The following is a 17850-nucleotide window of genomic DNA, read 5'->3' on the forward strand; positions in this document are numbered from 1 at the left end:
CCTATTTATGCATTCAAAAACAGCTCAGTTAGTTTCGGCTTTCATACTCTGACACCCCTATGCCCTAACCCGGGTTCAAATGTCTTCATGTACCTGTTTTGACCTTTTTTACAAAAAAAATATGCTATGGTCTCGATTTTTTCTTACAACACTTGATTTTTACCCTTTTTACAAAAATTTATGCTATAGTCTAGGCTTTTCTTACAATTTGGGTTTACAGTACAAATCATGACCCAGGAAAAACCATTTTTGGGTCCGCCACTGGTGGATCTCCATGGTTTAACTAGATCAAACATCCTATAAATATGATAGCAATGATCAAAGAAAAGATATGTGTGTATATATATATACTTTTGAGATAAATCTATATATAATAGCAAACCTTTTTTTTTAACCGCTGATGTCATCTTTTTTTTATAGGAAAAAAAGTTTCAATCCAATAGTGATGTTTGTTCTGGATATGTAATCTAATGGATAAAATTTTGTTTAAGATAAAGACTATGACGTCATTGATTTTATCATCGTCTTCCATTCACTAAAGTCACAGCTCCTCAAAGACGCTGCTTAGACAAGCTCCAGAACCGTCACCAACTCCAAGAGTAGTCTCTTTTCACAAACCTATTAATAGAATAACTCATCTGGTTCTCTCACTCACTTTTTATCTCTCTCCGTTTCCTTAACGTCCAATTCCTGTCAAATATTTTTTGGTTCATTTCACAGACGCGTTGAATCATTCTTCCATACATCTTCCCTAATCCATCTTTCCACCCAAAATCTCAGAACCAATTTCAACGTAATTGTTTGTAAACCATTTGTTTGTTTTAATATATCCCTAATTCAAAGAGGTTTCTTTTTCGTATTCTCGTCGTATGTCTGATTAATTTCTGCCTCTTTACTTTTGTTAATCTTCCTCCCTTTTAAGTATGCTTGTTTTTTCTGCAATACTTCTTTTCACAGCTTGTCGCTATTTGAATTCATTCTCTGTGATCAGATCTCTTTTTGAATGGTTAGTAATTTCAGGGAGGAGATGGAGTGATTTGCGTCTTATTTTATAGCCGACAAACGATAACTTTCCTCTCCAAGTTTTTGTATTACAATCTATTCGATTTTAGTTTTGTATTTCTTTATTAATTCTGTTTCATCAGTGAATGGTTCGTGACGTTTCACCAGAAATCATATGAGAATCACGAATAATTTATGTATATACTCTTACCTTGTCTGTGCATGCGTTTAAGTGGGGAAGTTTTTAAAATCATTGCGTTAGAATACAGAAATAGTTTCTTCATACAATGACGTACCTATGTATTTAATGCATTTATCTGCTTTATAGTGTTTAGAAGATGTATTTTATTTAGTTGTCTCGCCCTTTGTCCCTCTAGCAGATAATACAACCGGAAAAGATATGAAGTAACCAACCATATGTTTTTTTTTTTAAATTGGCCAACCAACCATGTGTTCGTAAATATATTTTATGATGTTACTTTTAGATTCAGTATTCTGGCCGAGAGGAAGGAGAAGGTTTTCTTTAACGCACACACTATTTTTTCCGGTATCTGGGCCATAATTTCCTTTGATAATCATAATAGCAATTGTATATTTTCATTTTTGTTGGTCGTACTAAATCCAAAGAATTTAATATATGGGTAACTTGCACAAAATAAAAAGGTGAAATTGTAAGGTAATGGCTATTTGTGGTTATAATATAAACTTTAGATTGTATGATCATGTTCATTAAAAAAAAAGAACTTGTATATTTATGTGGAGTAATAGTGGATATAAATATGCGCTCTTTCTTTATTGTTTAGTCTTTGGAAAATATAATTTTTGTCTATTTAGAAAAAGAATAACTCTAAATTAAGTTTTATATATGAATTTTTGATTAAAAGGCTTAGTACATACTCGAGTTATATATAGTTTGTCGGCAAAAAAAAGAGTCATATATAGTTTTGATGATGTGAATAAGTACCAGCAAAAATAAGTACCAATTTGGGGGAATTTCAATACTTTAGTGAAAATTACAATATTGAGATGGTCAAATACTTAATTTTGTTGAAAATAATATATTTCTAATAGTTATCATACTATACACACCAACAAAAAAAAAAAATCTAAAAGAAAGAACTGTCTTTAATCAAATCAGTTTCCACATAAACATTGTTATTTAATGGGCAACAACAAACATAAGTTGCGCGGATAATTGATTTAACTTGTGTTCATCGTAAATTCATAAACCGTTGGTTTTATAAAAAAAATTCCATGTATATGTTTATGTTTTGTAATTTACATATAGAATAGAATATATTATTTTATAATATAGATGTTTGATAATAAATTTTTTATTTGTATATAATATTCTGTTAAAAAATTTATAACTTGATGCAATTTGATGTAATTGTACTATTCATATATTTGATGTAATTGTACATAATATATAGATATTTGTTAATTTATTTTAAAATAAAACAATATACTAAATTTTTTAATTTTTTGCATTAGTTTTCTATGAATTATTATTAATTTTAAACTTCAATTTTAATAATATAAACAATATCAAAAGATACTTCAATTTTAATAATATAAATAATATTAAATTTGGTATTTTACTAATATACTTTAATTATTATCTCCAATCAAAACATTAAATTTTGTGTTCTCGTGTATTACATTAGTTATATATAAATATTTTTGTGTAAACTAATTTATATACTTTTTTAATTAATTCATATATGTATTATTAATTACAAATTTATATAAGTATTTTGATTAAATTTTTAATTTAATGAAAAATATTAAGTTAATACCATTATTAAATAAATAGAAAAAATATTTTATTGTAATTTCTTGTGATGAATAATGTTACACCAAATTTTTATAATACTTTTTACAAAATATCCAACTTAGTGTAATAGTGTATGTTTAGAAACTTATTAGAGATGAAGTACACTAAATTTGATGTTTTTATTTATGTAAAATCTCAGTAGATACGCTTTATACATATGAATTGTTTTCATAATATCTTATGTAATCATATAATTTTAATATAATACTTTTAAAATGAGGGCTTTTACTATACTTATTATAAATTTTATATTTTATAATCACTGCTTCAAAGAAAAAGGCATTTTAGTTATTTTATTTTTTACCCTATATTTCAATTTGTATAACATAATCTAATTTAAAGATATTTATTAGATTGTTAGAGATAAATAAATATTTTTAGTAGTACAAAATTTGACTTATATTCAATTTTCAACAAAATAAATTTGGAACAAAAAATAACATAACAATTGTAATTGGGTTAGATGAATATTTGCAATTATTTAAATGTAATATTTAATTTTTATATAAATATTCACAACTTTTAAATGTTCCACTGTAATTTTTAATAGTTAACATTGCAATATTTGATTATTAACCATTCAACCGGTTGATTGTTACAAACTAAAATTTTACTATTACATTTAAGTTTTAACATCATTTTTTTTGCGGTAAAACATCTTTTTTTCCCCGCGGACCGCGGGGATTCGCAATCCTAGTATAGAATAAAGACAAACTATTTGCCTTTGGTTCTATTAAACTTGTTGAAAGGAGGCAAGAAAGAGCACATAACAATCTCGATTTGGTTATGAAATTTTTCTCAACTCAGAAAGATATCCAGGGCTCAAAAACAGCCTCAACCGGTCAACAGCAACTAACAATTAATAATAATAATAATAATAATATCAGAAAGAGTAAACATCAGTTGGAAAAAACAGAGCTAATTAAGAAAGCGTTATGCATGAGCCCCTAAGAGCTTTATGTTCAAACTAAATGCAATAACCACAAGTACGCCGATGAAGGCAAGAGTCCAGGCATATATCTTCTTCTTCTTGACATATGTCTTCTTATTCTTGAGCGTAGAAGATTGCAATAGCCAGCTCCTTTGCATCTCTTCCAAAGGCTTTGCAATAGCCGTCCAGTCCATCTCTTCCAATTCCAAAAGAGTCAAAATGAGTTATAAAAGAGATCAATCGCATCAAAGAGATTTAGGATGAGCGAACCGTAAAAGCCACATTCGATGAGCATATCCCACACTTAAAATTATTGTTACGAACAACTTTTTGAAGTTTTCTTCTGTTTACGAGAACGTTTCATTAAACATAAAATTGTTAACGGCAATTGATATTTAACCTCAAATCTATCTGACCTTCAATCCATCTTTATCCCGCTCCCAGAGTGGGCTCAACGGCTGGCCTATGTTTCCGGGTACACGCGTAAAGGCATGTTTAGTTCCACATTTTCATAGTCAACTTAAGTTTGTACATTTTTCTGATTAATGAAGAATTGAGATTTTTATTGGTGAATCTATGTAAGTTTTTTTAAAGTTGGTTATTTAAATAACAGTTTTTTCAAAGTGTATGTTAGAGAATTCTATTTTGAGACTTTTGTGTTAATTGCTCTTATCAAGTAGAAAAGAAATGATATCTCCTAGTCATTGTTTTTAAAAAAATGATTGGTTAAGTGGGTTTTATTGGAATAAGGATTTGAGAGAATTTTTTTTTTTCAAATATCTTCTTATTGTATGTATCATTTATAAATTATATATAAAATCTAGGGTTATTAATAGTCATTTGTATACATTTTCCTAAATTTCAGCTTATCGGAAAATATGGATTTTGTCAAAAAAACTATATCAAAAGGGATTTGATGGAATTTGGTTGATATTTTATAGTGAAAAAAACATTAAACAAAAAACCACCTTCTATGATGGTATTTGAAATTTAAATAAAAAATAAAACATTGATTTCACATTTTTTAAAAGAAAACTTAAATGTTTGAAATTAAAAATAAAACAATATTTGAAAATAATTTTAATACTTATATTTGCATGATTGTCAATATACTTTTTTTATTTGTTTTCAAAATATAGTATAGACATGATACTATAATTAAGACATATATACCATAATATAAATAATCATTGTAAATAAAAACTATTTTATATTATAGTATTTATAATGTTTTAAAATTTGAAATATTCTTTTTGAAAAATATATGTGTTTCATATTTCTAAAATTTATTTATTTTTACGAATATATCTTTTAAATAATATAATATTGCTTTAAAAAGGTGTAATTACCATATTCTTTATTTATAATATATTAATAAATATTAATTTTATATTAAAATTATTGTAGAATGATCAATTTATTATATATATATTTGAAAAAAAAAATATAAATATTGATAATCTTTGTCGATAGTTAAATTAATAAAACTTTTTTTTTGATCAAATTTAAATTAATAAAACTATATTTTTATTTACTACGCAATGTAAGGATACACCTAATCAAATTTCTAAATTACTGAATGTATTTAAAATTTAATTGAGATAAATAATTTACTTGAATAATTAGCTTTTGATTCATTGGGTTTAATAAATTTTTGTTTTCGTTAATTAAAATATATAAATAATTTATTAAGTGAAAAATATGTTTTAGTAGATTTTAATAAATCATTTTATATTTTAATTTACTTTTATAATATTATAAGATGACAATTTACTATTGAAAATATTGAAAATAATCTAAATAATTATAATAAAAGTAAAATATTTTCTATTAAGTTTAATTTATTTCTTAATTTTGTAATATTTATTATTTTATATTAAACTTTATTGGTATAATTTATATTTTGCTATTCCGCAATCCAATCATAGAAAAAGTATGATGCAGTTTATATTCGACTTATTCTTGGGTTCACCTCCTACGATTAACTTCTAGGTTCACCAACCAATATGATTTTGTTATTTCATATTCGATATCTCTTAAAAAAAGAAACAAAATATTGTTAAGTTATATTATATTTTTACAATAAAAAAGGTAAAAAAATAAATAAAAAATAGTAGTAGTTACAAAAAAAAAATTTTAAAATTTTTTTTTAACGTCGTTAGCAAAACACTAAACTCTAAATACTAATCTCTAATCCCTAAACCCTTGGATAAATCATAAAATCTTGGATAAACCATAAATCCTTGGATAAATCCTAAATCCTAAAATCTAAATCAAAAACACTAAACACTAAAATACTCAAGGGTTTAGGGTTTAGGATTTAGGGTTTAGGGTTTAGGGTTTAGTGTTTTAATATCTAGTGTTTTTGAATTAGAGTTTAGAATTTATCCAAGGGTTTAGGGATTACCCAAGAGTTTAGAGTTTAAGATTTAGGGTTTGGAGTTTATTGTTTTGGTGACGACATTAAAAATATTTTTTAAAATTTTTTTTTGTAACTAGTATTATTTTTTATTTATTTTTATCTTTTTATTTTAAAAGTATAATATAACTTGACAATATTTTGTTTTCTTTTCTAAAAGATATCGAATATGAAATAACGAAATCATATTGATTGATGAACCTAGAGGTTCATTCTAAGGGGTTAACCAAAATATCTATATTATTAAAACTGAAGTACCTTTTTGTACTGGTTGGATACATGGATAACAGTATAAATTAGAATTATTTGGAAATATGGATAGGAGTATAGAAAAGAAGTATAATGTCTTTTTAGTAATTTCATTAATATGATTACATTAATTGTCTTTCAATATTTCACCCAGTTTAACACTTTCATTAATAATATTACCTTAACAATACATCACAACATTAATAATATTATCATAATAATAATAGTGCAGATTTTTATTTATTAGTTAATCAATATTAACTTTGTGCCAATTATAAAATCAAATATGTAAAATAACTCGATTTTGTATAAGGTTAAACGTTCGGAGTTTGTTTTACTAAGAAATATTTTTTAGTTTCAATCGGTGGAAAATTACGTAGCTAAAAACATAATTTAAAGACATGTTTTTGTGAATAAAATAATAATTTAATCAAAATTCTAAAAATGTATTAGATTTATTGTCACTTAATTTTTCACTCCATATAATTATTTTACTAAATAAAAAAATCTTTTTATTTCATTTAATTAAGCCAAACACATAAAAATAATTTTTTTATTATTTTATAAATTGAATTAGCCATGAACATTGGCTATCCATTTAGGTAAGGATTGTTCTTTTCGGGTATCATTTTTTTATGAAATTAGGCTCCGCTTTCTGATGTATATGAACCTAAAAATATCTAAATAACAAATGTATATGAAACAAGTTCGGATATTTGTACTAAAAATAACCATATTATCTTATTTGGTCCAGCTCTTTTGAATACAATTAGTTATATTATGACACATCTAAAATATATAACACTAATTATATAAAAAAAATCAATGTATAAAAATGTAATAACCAATTAATCAGCTTTCTCTCACTCAACCTATGCCTTCTCTCTAGAAAGTCACAAACTCAGATCGTGGTTCTCCGACTCCGGCGGCTTCCACAGAGCCGAAGTCAGGTTTAGTCCTTTTTGTCTTTTCCGTGATGATCGAGGATGATCTCTCTTTTGCTTCTTTCTACTTAACAGTAGATCTCTTCTCCGAAGAGATTGAAGTTGGAGCTGATCATCCTACGCTTCAATCGGTTGTCGGTGCATGCCCTTTCTAGTCGTTTTAGATGAGATCTATTTTGTTGAAGCCCAAGCTTCGGGTTTAATGATTCTTCATGTTGGATTCGAGTTGTCTTTGTATCGGCTTTGTATCGATCTTCTGCCTTTCAGTTGAATACAAAGTCGATTGGATTGGCTCCTTGTCATTTACCATCAGATCTGATCGAGATCTATCCTATCGTCAAGCTTCCTTATGGCGTTGCATGTCGTGTTATCCGACTCCGTCTCTTCCGGTCAAGCGTAGGAACACTCTGTTGTTCTGTCTCGCCGGTGATTGAAGCTTTGTTCCTTGAAATTGCTGGGCTATTCACTATAGGAGGTCCTTCTTCTCGGTGGTTTTGGTCCTATGGTGACTCCATGGTGACTCCGCCGTTTGTGTTTCACAAAGGTTCTTCTTTGAATGGACATGCATAATTGTCCTAAGATGTGTGGGTTTCTTTTGATCTTCATCTATTTGACTTAGTTTTGGGTTTTGTAGCCTTTAAGTTTAGTTGTCTTTCAAGTTGATTCTCATGTGTGGGCTTATGTTTCCGGTGACTGATGTGTTTGTCAGCCGGCTTTGATTCCGGGATTAACTCAATCGCCGGCTTGTGTAATATGTTCAAGTTAATGTAATCAAATCTTTCAGGGTTAAAATAAAAATGTAATAACCTACACGGATCAATTTTTTGTTAACTCTTTATATTCAGTAGTTGTTAAAGCAGTTTAATTATTTTTCAGTGATTCTGCGATGGAGATATGTTTATAAAATGAGTTAGGCATGAAAATTCGCTATCCATTTAGTTAAGGGTTGTTTTTTTTGGGTATCGTTTTTGTTTTTAAATTAGGTCCCGTTTGAATATTATAAATTTATATGTGGGTTTTGAGTTGGATCTTTATGGATCTGGATGAGTTCGGTTATGATGTATATGAACCTAAAAATATCTAAGTAACAAATGTATCTGAAACGTGTTCGGATATTTATACCAAAAATAACCATTTTACCTGATTCGGTACAGCTCTTTTGAATACAATTAGTTATGTATGACTTATTTAAAATATACTTCCTCTATTCCAAAATACTTGATGTTTTGGGTGTATGCACAAGAATTAAGGTATACATATTCATTCCTAAAAAGTAACATTAAAAATATATATCAAAATTAATTCAGTCAATCCTTAAAAATAAGGATAAAATATCATTAGTCACACAGTTTTCAATAAAACTAAGATTAATATAAAATATCAAAACATAATCTAATTTGAAACATCAAAATTTTTTCAAAACATCATTTATTTTGGAACGGAGAGAGTATAACATTAGTTACGAAAAACAAATATCAATATATAAAAATTGCGAGAACCTATAACTAGGGCTGGACATTTTATCCGTTAAATTTGATTCGATTCGTTATTCGTTTCGATTCAATTCGAAAATTTTGGATATCCGTAAACCTTCGAAGCAAAGCAAATGCTAAAAATCAATATCTGTTAAAATCGAAGCAAATCACAAATATTAAAATTTTGGGAAGCGGATATCCGATCCAATCCAGTAATATATAAATACATATATATATATATATCTTGATTATATTTAAAGTTTTAAATGTATAAAATTATATAATTGTTATTCTAACATATGATTTGACAAATTCTATTCACATTATTATTTATGTAAAAATATTACATAAAAGGAAATGAATAAATTTATGACAATTATAATTTTTTCTTACGTTTTGTCTTATTATAATTGTTAACTAAGTTTAAAAAATTTATAAAATATGTAGATTCACTATTTGTTTTAATTTTTATCTTATATATCATGAAAAAAGAATATTTTACGAAACAAATTTGTATTAGTGTGCGGGTCAATCACTGGTAAGTGGTAACTATATTCATTAGTTGTTTAAAGCAGTTTAATTATTTTTCAGTGATTGTGCGATGGAGATATGTTTACAACTGTAATTGATGGTAAAAGTAAAAAAGGTGCGAAATCACAATAAGTGGGGGGGGGGGGGGAAAAACCCTAAACACAACCACCGTCCTCAGTCGCATCAACCACCATGGCAGAGCGTGACCGCCGCGAACGAGAGGGGGATAGAGACCGTGAGCGCGACCGGGATAGACGCCGTGACCGAGAGAGAGACAGGGACCGTGACCGAGAGAGAGACAGGGACCGTGGGGTTCGAAGCAAGAAGTCCCGATCTCGTACTCCAGACCACCACCACCACGCTCGCCCTCCTCGCCACGTGCGCTCTCCCGAGAGGTATCGATCCCGATCCCGCTCCCGCTCCCGCTCCACTGACCGTGACCGTCATCGACACCACAGCAGACGCAGGACTCCCTCTCCAGATCCTCCGCCGCGGAAACGACCTCGCCATGGCTCAGCGGAAAGGAGTCGCAAAAAAATTGCGTCTGATTCCGTCGAGGAGACTGCGAAGGAGCAAGCTAAGACGAAGGATAATAAAGAACCAAGCGGCGGAGGAGGAGAAGCCGAAGCGGAGGAAGGAATGGATGTGAATGAGGTAGAGATGATGAAGATGTTAGGGATCCCTACTGGTTTCGACTCCACGAAAGGGAAGCATGTCGAAGGCGCTGACGTCAGTGGGATTAGGGCTGTTACCAAGCGGCAGCCGAGGCAGTACATGAACCGTCGCGGTGGCTTTAACCGTCCTTTGCCTGCTGAGCGTAACCGCTAAAGGTTAGGCCTTCTCACAAACCTTCCCAAGTTCATGTCTTTGATGATTGATGCTTGTTAGTCATACAAAACTCACTAGGCTCTCGACTGTTGAATTTATAAATTAATTACTTGTTACTGGATGGACATACATCTCTTACTTGAAGAGGTTAAGCAATTTCATTTTTTTCATGATCCTTAACTAGATTCTTGTTGTTATGACTCTTTGCACTTTTGGTTTCTGTTATTGAAATAATCACATTGCCTCTCCTCTAAAACCTATCTTGCAGATCCTTGCCAATGCTGTCTTAAACACGAGGTCAGATTATGAGAGTTCGAGCTGCATTTCCCAGCTTGTATTTACTGCAATAATTCTTCCCCAGACTCTGTTCTAATGTCCTTAGAGAACAAACATGTATTCTCTGGAGTTAGAAACATCTCATGAATTATCTCTTTTTAGGGGTTTAGAGTTGTGAATGATGTTATGTGTGTAATCTCTCCCGGCTCTAACTTTTAGACTATGATTTAGTTGGGTTTTGCACTATACTAGAAGCAAAGTGGGAATTCCAAAATTATCGTTATGGTTGTTTACAAATGAAGCAGATTTGATTAAAAGAAAAACGGATTTCAAAAGATTTAATGCTGGAGACAGATTACAACACCAGTTGTTGGTGATCTCTTGCTCGGTATGCATTTTGAGAATGTATCCACAAGTTGTTGTCCCAAAGAAGACGGATCATCCATGAATGTCTCATCAAACAACAAGGCTTCACAACTCTATTTTCTCGATGAGTAGCTCTTAAGCTATACCATGTCAAGAACCTGAACCTTTCCCTAAAAACTCTTGTCTATATGCCTTCTTGTTCTAAACATCTAATGGTCTTTCGCCACTTGAACCAATTCAGTCTTTACCGTGTGTAATGTGTGTGTGCCTACAGAAGCAGTTGAGAGGTACAAGGAGGTATCGGTATCTGTTGGAACTCATCGATGGTTGTCGCAGTGAAGAATCTCACTCATTCTCCAAATACTTTAAAAGACTACTATTTAGCTATATATATAACATGTTAACTGATGTTTACCAAAAAAAATGTTAATTAATTGGGATAATTTGCAAAATACCCTATTTAGGATTTGAAATTTGATAATTGCATTTTCTATTTTAACTTTTGAAAAATACACTTCTTTAATTATGAATTGACCTTTTTACCCAAGATATAATTTGAAATTAATATATAAATAGAAATTAATAAAATATTATCATTAAAATTAGATAAATATGTGTGTTGAGATAAATATGTTATTTTACCATTTAAATTTTACAATAACAAAGATAAACATGTGAATTATGATTTGTTTTGACTTTATCATGATGTGTATACAGATTTTCCTTTATTTTATTTTCTTCAACTTACATAAACAAGTCATGTTGTTAAAAAAGAAAAGCAAGTCACGTTTGTCTCTACAAAATTTTCATCTTCTCTACTGGAGCCAAGTAAGTTCTAGCTAATATGATGTATTCGGATATGTGTTTTTTTTATTTTGAATATGAAAAAGAATTGCACTGATTATTATTCATCGGTTTGTTCTTTTTTTTCACGTGTCATGAAAATCTAATAAATCTGTTTGAGCCAATGATTTGATTCGTGTATCTTACAAAATTTTAATTTATGTTGTTTATATAGAGATGGAGTACAAGATTCAAAAAGGAAGTAATGGAAAAAGAAAGGCAGAGGAAGAACAAACACATACCAACAGTTTAAAGTCACATAAAACATATGGTGTTGCTTGCATTGAAGTCTTATCGAAAGATTACTTTCATGTGTATATGAAAGAGTTGGAAGAAATTCTGAACAATGGATTCACAAATAATTCTCTATCTCTAACGATTTTCTTTTAAAATAATTTTTTTAAAAAATTGTTTAATTGGAATTGATAATTAATAAGATTGGGCAATTTGGTAAATTTATATATAGATAAGTGTATTTTTCAAAAAACTTAAACAAGAGTGTATTTTTCAAATTATATTCTTATTGAAGTGCATTTATCCAAATTTTCCCTAATTATTACTCTATAAGAAATTTAACATTTTAATTTGCCAGTAAAGATTGTCGGCCCACTTTGGCTAGAATTTGGCAAACTCCAAGAAAGGTTAGACCGTGTTTTTAGGTAGATCGAATGGCACTTACGATTTCCTGGACTAGTTTAGAACGGATCAAATTTTGGTAAAAAGAAGTAAGAATGTATTCAGTAAGATTAATTTGTTAGAAGTTATAACACATATAAACGAGTGGTTGAAACATAATGCTTACTATAAAAAATCTTACAAAGTTAAAGACGACAACGTAAATATTATTAAATCACCCGTAATCCTTAACCTATCTCCGATCTTTGGAGGAAGATGACGTTGAAGAAAAAGAAGAGCAGCTTGATCTGTAATCCTCAGACTTCTCAGTTCTCTCCAATTCACCACAAGAATTTGAACCACCATGACGAGCATTCTTATTATCTGATATATGAATCACACATGCAAATTAAATGTTTGTGTGGAGAATTTACATAATTAATATTAACATCATTTTTTTATGAAACTTAAAAAAAACTTAAGAATCACAATGATTATACATTTATACTAGTAACATTAAATCATGCTTTGCAGAATGACGAAATGATTAACTTAGATATTTTTTCACAATTACACCAAGTTAAGATTGTTATTCCTGCATTGATTATTCGAGATTAGTTGACAATGATTAAAAAGACTTATGAATGGTGACGAAGAGAAACAATGCATTCATTAACATTCCTAAGAAATTTTACCATTCATAAGGAATGGTTTTCCCCTTCATTCCTTTTCATTCCTTTTATTATAGAGAAATATTGAATAAATTTGTTCTTCACTATATGATAAGGAATCATTATTCCTCATTATTCCTATAATTTTATTCCTTTCCGTTCATTTTCTATCTGTTTCTAATGTTCCTGTAATGGTTACCATATGATTCCGCATTTTAACAGAATAATTGACAATAAATCCATAAATATTTGGGTTGTACTTGATTGAAAATATACTATATATCTTGCGGATCATCTATGTAATAAGAAACTACAAACCAATATGTAAAACCTTTTATTTGTGTAAACAAATATGTAAAACTTGTCATAAACGTAACGCGTAATTACCTCGACTAAGCATGCTTTGGCTTGACCATTTAGAGAAATATTTGTTTCGAATATTCTTCCATTTCCAAAGCTTAACGTTCGCCGTAAAAAGAGAACGTTTATTTGATTCTCCGAACGAAGGTTTAGTGAGGCTACGGCTGAGGTGTGCCGGAGGAGGAGTAATCGGAGGAACGATTTCTTCAGGGGGAGGATTGATGGGAGTTCCCGGCTGCATTTCCCACTTGAAAGGAACTCCATCGTTGAGGCTCCGATGATGGTAATAATAGAAGAGTCTAGAGGAAACTCCAACCGATGAGCTTCTTGAGATCTCTGATCCTCTCTTGCATAAGTTATCTTCCATCAACAATAACGAAGCTTTTGGTGTTGGAGTTGTGTTGTTGTGTTCTTGATTCATGATGAATGTTCGTGTGAAGAGTTAGAGACAAGAGAGAAGAGATGTGAGTATTTTACTGGCTGAATCATAGAAGATATGAGACGTTTGAGATTTATGGAGATGAAAATATACTTATATCTAATTAAGGAAAGACTGAAATCCTATCCACTCCACTGTAAATGGGGTAAGAATGGTTTATCAAAAAAAAAACATTAAGGTTGTAAGAGTTTATTATTTGAATCTTAGACGCATATTATTATTACATGTAATGGGTTTTGATCATTATGTGTACGATATCATTGTAATAACAAGGGTTTGACTTGCACCAAAAAAAAAATAACAAGGGTTTGACTTTATATCATACAAACAGCCTCTATTGCTTATTTCTTCGTTGCCTTGGTTGCTTGCTTGCGCACCTGAAAATGTGTAACTACGAGACGAATTTGATTTCTTATCATATAAACGATTTATTATTTTATTTAAAATACATCAAAATTTAATCAAAGTAGTTGTAGTTTAGTGGTTTTCATCGATTTAGTTAAAAGATAATATCCCATTTTATTTAATGCACATTTAGTTAGCAAACCCCAATATTTATTCTAAATAAACGATTTAAGAAACTCAATTAGCCGGTTGAAGAAATATAACTATTACAATCAAAAACATTTATTGCATATCTTTTCCCACTAAGGAAATACTGCCGTAAGGGAAAGGCTTGAATGTTTTTTTGTAGACTTGTAGTTATCTAAATAAAATAGTATATGATTTCCTTATATGTATCTTTTTTGTTGTTGTTAAAAGTCCGTTATATATGTGTACTTATAGATTATTTAATATTTCCACAAACGGAGAAATCCAACAAACAATCGAAAAGCACAAAAAATGAAAGCTAAAAAAAATAGTATTAGTAAATACCATATGATAGCTTCACAACAGGGAATAAGAAAAGAAAGACTGCTCTCAATCAAGAGCCGAGCATGGAAACACGTTACTGCTAGGTCTCAGAGCATATGATTATTGGAGGGTTCTTAGGACGAGGTTCTTAACGGAATATAAGAATCCGTCTCTTAACTTTTAACTAAAAAAAATAAAATAAGAGTTTTAAAAGTTGGTTAAAAGTTAAAAGAGCTGGTTAAAAGTTAAAATAATTTTAGTTAAAATTTAAGATACGGGTTCTTATATTCCGTTAAGAACTCCACTCTAACAACCCCCCAATAATCATGCTATTAGATCGAGACTGTTTCCTTTCTGAACCCAAACACAAACAGAAAATCCTGAGAAGACTTGCGTTAACGGTCATGACTGAAATTGAAATCCTCTGTATATTAATTGAGTATCATTTAAAAAGATGTAACTTTAATTTTGCACTAATTAAAAAGAGATCATGCTTAGGTGTCACTCAATTAGGATGTTAATTTAGCTTACGTGGCAGCTTAAAAATCAATTGAAAAACCGTTTGTCCAAATTCAATTATTAGGAAACATTATATTAACTAAAAATATAAGAAGCGTGTATTCTTTCTTTAAATAAAAGGTACAGAATTACCTAATATGATTAACATATATATAGCAATTAATGACTATGAATAATAAATATTTGATAACAATTTTTGCATCCTTCTTCATTTTTGTTTAATTTTATATTATTTAAAAAATTAAACAATCACATTTACCATATAATAAAAAATTAGATTTTTTTCTTATATGTTATATTTTGAATTTTTTTAAATGAATTTAAATTACAAAAATGAGGAAACCTTATATGTTATATTTAATTTTTTTTTTTAAACAACTTTAAATTACAAAAATGAGGAAACCTTATATGTTATATTTAATTTTTTTTTTTAAACAACTTTAAATTACAAAAATGAGGAAACCTTATATGTTATATTTAATTTTTTTTTTTAAACAACTTTAAATTACAAAAATGAGGAAACCTTATATGTTATATTTTTCTTATATGTTAGATTTTTTCTTATATGTTATATTTTTGAATTTTTTAAAACAACTTTAAATTACAAAAATGTAAGTTTTCCTTAAGCATACGACTAAAAACATTAAAATGACATATATGAATTCGATAGTTGATCTGAAACCTTTCAAATCCATATGGAAGATAAAAGTCAAAATAATTCAACTGTGCAAACAATACTGTTCACTTTTTTCAAGAATGTGTTCGGTGGAAAAAAATAAGGTTTGTGTGTCATAATTTGCTTAATGTCCAATCCGATCAATCCATGATATATTAACTATATTTTAGTTTCACAATTTTTAATAAAAATTGATTCGGTCCATCCGAAAGAAATTATATAATAACAACAAAAAATATTGTATATGTAAAAATAAAATGATTAAATATAAAAAAAATTATTGATAATATATACAAATAAACTCACTCTGCGCAAAGCGCATGTCTTATCCTATTTATTTTTATACCAAAAGACAATACTAAGAACGAATCGAAAAAATTGGTTGTTATCATATAAACGAATTAGCTCGAATTAGAGATAAGCGGACTCGTTCCAATTTTTTCGAGATTGGTTGGACACTTGGGCCAATAGCCACTCCCCTTATCACCACAAAGGATCCCTTCTAACATCCGATCCGATGTGGAACACTTTGTATCTAATACTATCAGCTAAACGATTTAGCTCGAATTAGAATTAGAGATAAGCGGACTCGAACCGTTGACTATTTGCTTGTATTTCAATAACATATGAAGCCATCGAAGTCCACTTTGTGACTTTACACAATTTAAGTAAACATGAGCCGAAGTTTCAAACCATTAGACTAGAGCTCGGAGAAACTCAGCCAAGAACTTGCGATTAGCGACGTCGATTAACACCAAACCGTTGCCACCAAGAACAAAGTAATACATTCCTCATAAGCACAATTTCTTCACCACCTCTGGCAGAACCACAAAAACGTGATATTAACACCTCAGTGATCATAAATATAATAAGATTGGATTCTCCAGAAGGTGAAAGAATCTCTGATAGGAGTGATAGTGACGCAACTAAAAGCTGAATATACATAACTGGATATTGACGGAGAGTTAGGATAAACATGGGCCCATACCGTTTCAGTTGGGCCTTTTAAGTAAAATTATTTGGGGGCTTAAATGTAAGGCTGAAGTGGATTATCTTTTGCACTTGTTCGAGTTTAGATGAACGAACAATCATGATTATCATTGTGTTTGGTTAGAAACAGACCAAAATCAGCGGGCGATTGTTTGATTGTTATTAAATTTTAAATTATCATCGGGGAATGAAATAAGGAAACACTAACGTATGTCTGTAGAATCGAAAAAAAAACAAAAATCGAGACAAATTAAATTGAAGATTAAATAAACTGAAATTTTGATCAAAATCAGTTGAAATCTATGTAATTAACCGAGGTAAGTTTTAAACATTTTCCATGCCTCCCATGTCGGATCTTCGAGTCTTCTTCTTCGGATCCCGAGTTATAAAATAAATGTATTTATATCTTCACTTATCACCATGATTATTACGAAATAAATTATTGATTGCTTCTAACCTAAGAAAATATGCTTCTTGTGCTTCGTTTTCATGCCTTATTGGGTTTGCTTAGCTCATTCACCTCTGGCTTCTTCGATCCATTCCCTAAAAAAAATTAATATTTTACCATTATATCATAATCATGCGGTAAGTTTAGATTCATCATTTTTTTTTACTCAAATGAAAATGATAATTACTAAATTAACTCACAAATTTATATATATTAATGTTGATTCTTAAATCGAAATTCTCAAAGATTGGTTTCGGGTATATAAGAGATTATAAACCTAAATCTATATATGATATTGTGTGATTTAAAATACTACTGCATAGTATATATACAATTTTATTCTATTATATTAATTTGGAATTGTAGTGTTCCTCACTAAAATAGCTAGAAGCCTATAGAATGAGCACATCATTTTTATTTAATCTTTGGATAGTTGATGGACCAAAATCTGTAATTATAGAGTGAAGATTAGATTGTTTGCGCTCAATTACAGTCATATATAAGAAATTAGGAGGTCGAACTTTTCCCCTTTTCTTCGATATATTCTTTCCGTTTAAATTTTTTTTAAAAAATATA

The 17850-nt window shown here is 29.4% G+C and overlaps 2 protein-coding genes across 2 annotated transcripts; one reads left to right on the top strand and one right to left on the bottom strand.

Annotated features, from left to right (window-relative positions):
- The first annotated feature begins 9532 nt into the window (after positions 1-9532).
- LOC106315542 (U4/U6.U5 small nuclear ribonucleoprotein 27 kDa protein-like) lies at positions 9533-10738 on the top strand. The gene is made up of 2 exons (XM_013753303.1): positions 9533-10218; positions 10485-10738. The coding sequence occupies exon 1, from the start codon at positions 9581-9583 to the stop codon at positions 10214-10216; it is 636 nt and encodes a 211-aa protein (XP_013608757.1). The 5' UTR covers positions 9533-9580; the 3' UTR covers positions 10217-10218; positions 10485-10738.
- A 1776-nt stretch (positions 10739-12514) lies between these two features.
- On the bottom strand, positions 12515-16624 carry LOC106315010. The gene is made up of 3 exons (XM_013752793.1): positions 16538-16624; positions 13375-13707; positions 12515-12700 (listed from the first exon to the last, which is right to left on the bottom strand). Exons 1-3 carry the CDS (start codon positions 16622-16624, stop codon positions 12515-12517), a joined length of 606 nt encoding a protein of 201 aa, XP_013608247.1.
- Between the last annotated feature and the right edge of the window lie 1226 nt (positions 16625-17850).

Source organism: Brassica oleracea, chromosome C9 (genome assembly GCF_000695525.1).
Source record: "Brassica oleracea var. oleracea cultivar TO1000 chromosome C9, BOL, whole genome shotgun sequence".
In the NCBI taxonomy this organism is placed as follows: domain Eukaryota; kingdom Viridiplantae; phylum Streptophyta; class Magnoliopsida; order Brassicales; family Brassicaceae; genus Brassica; species Brassica oleracea.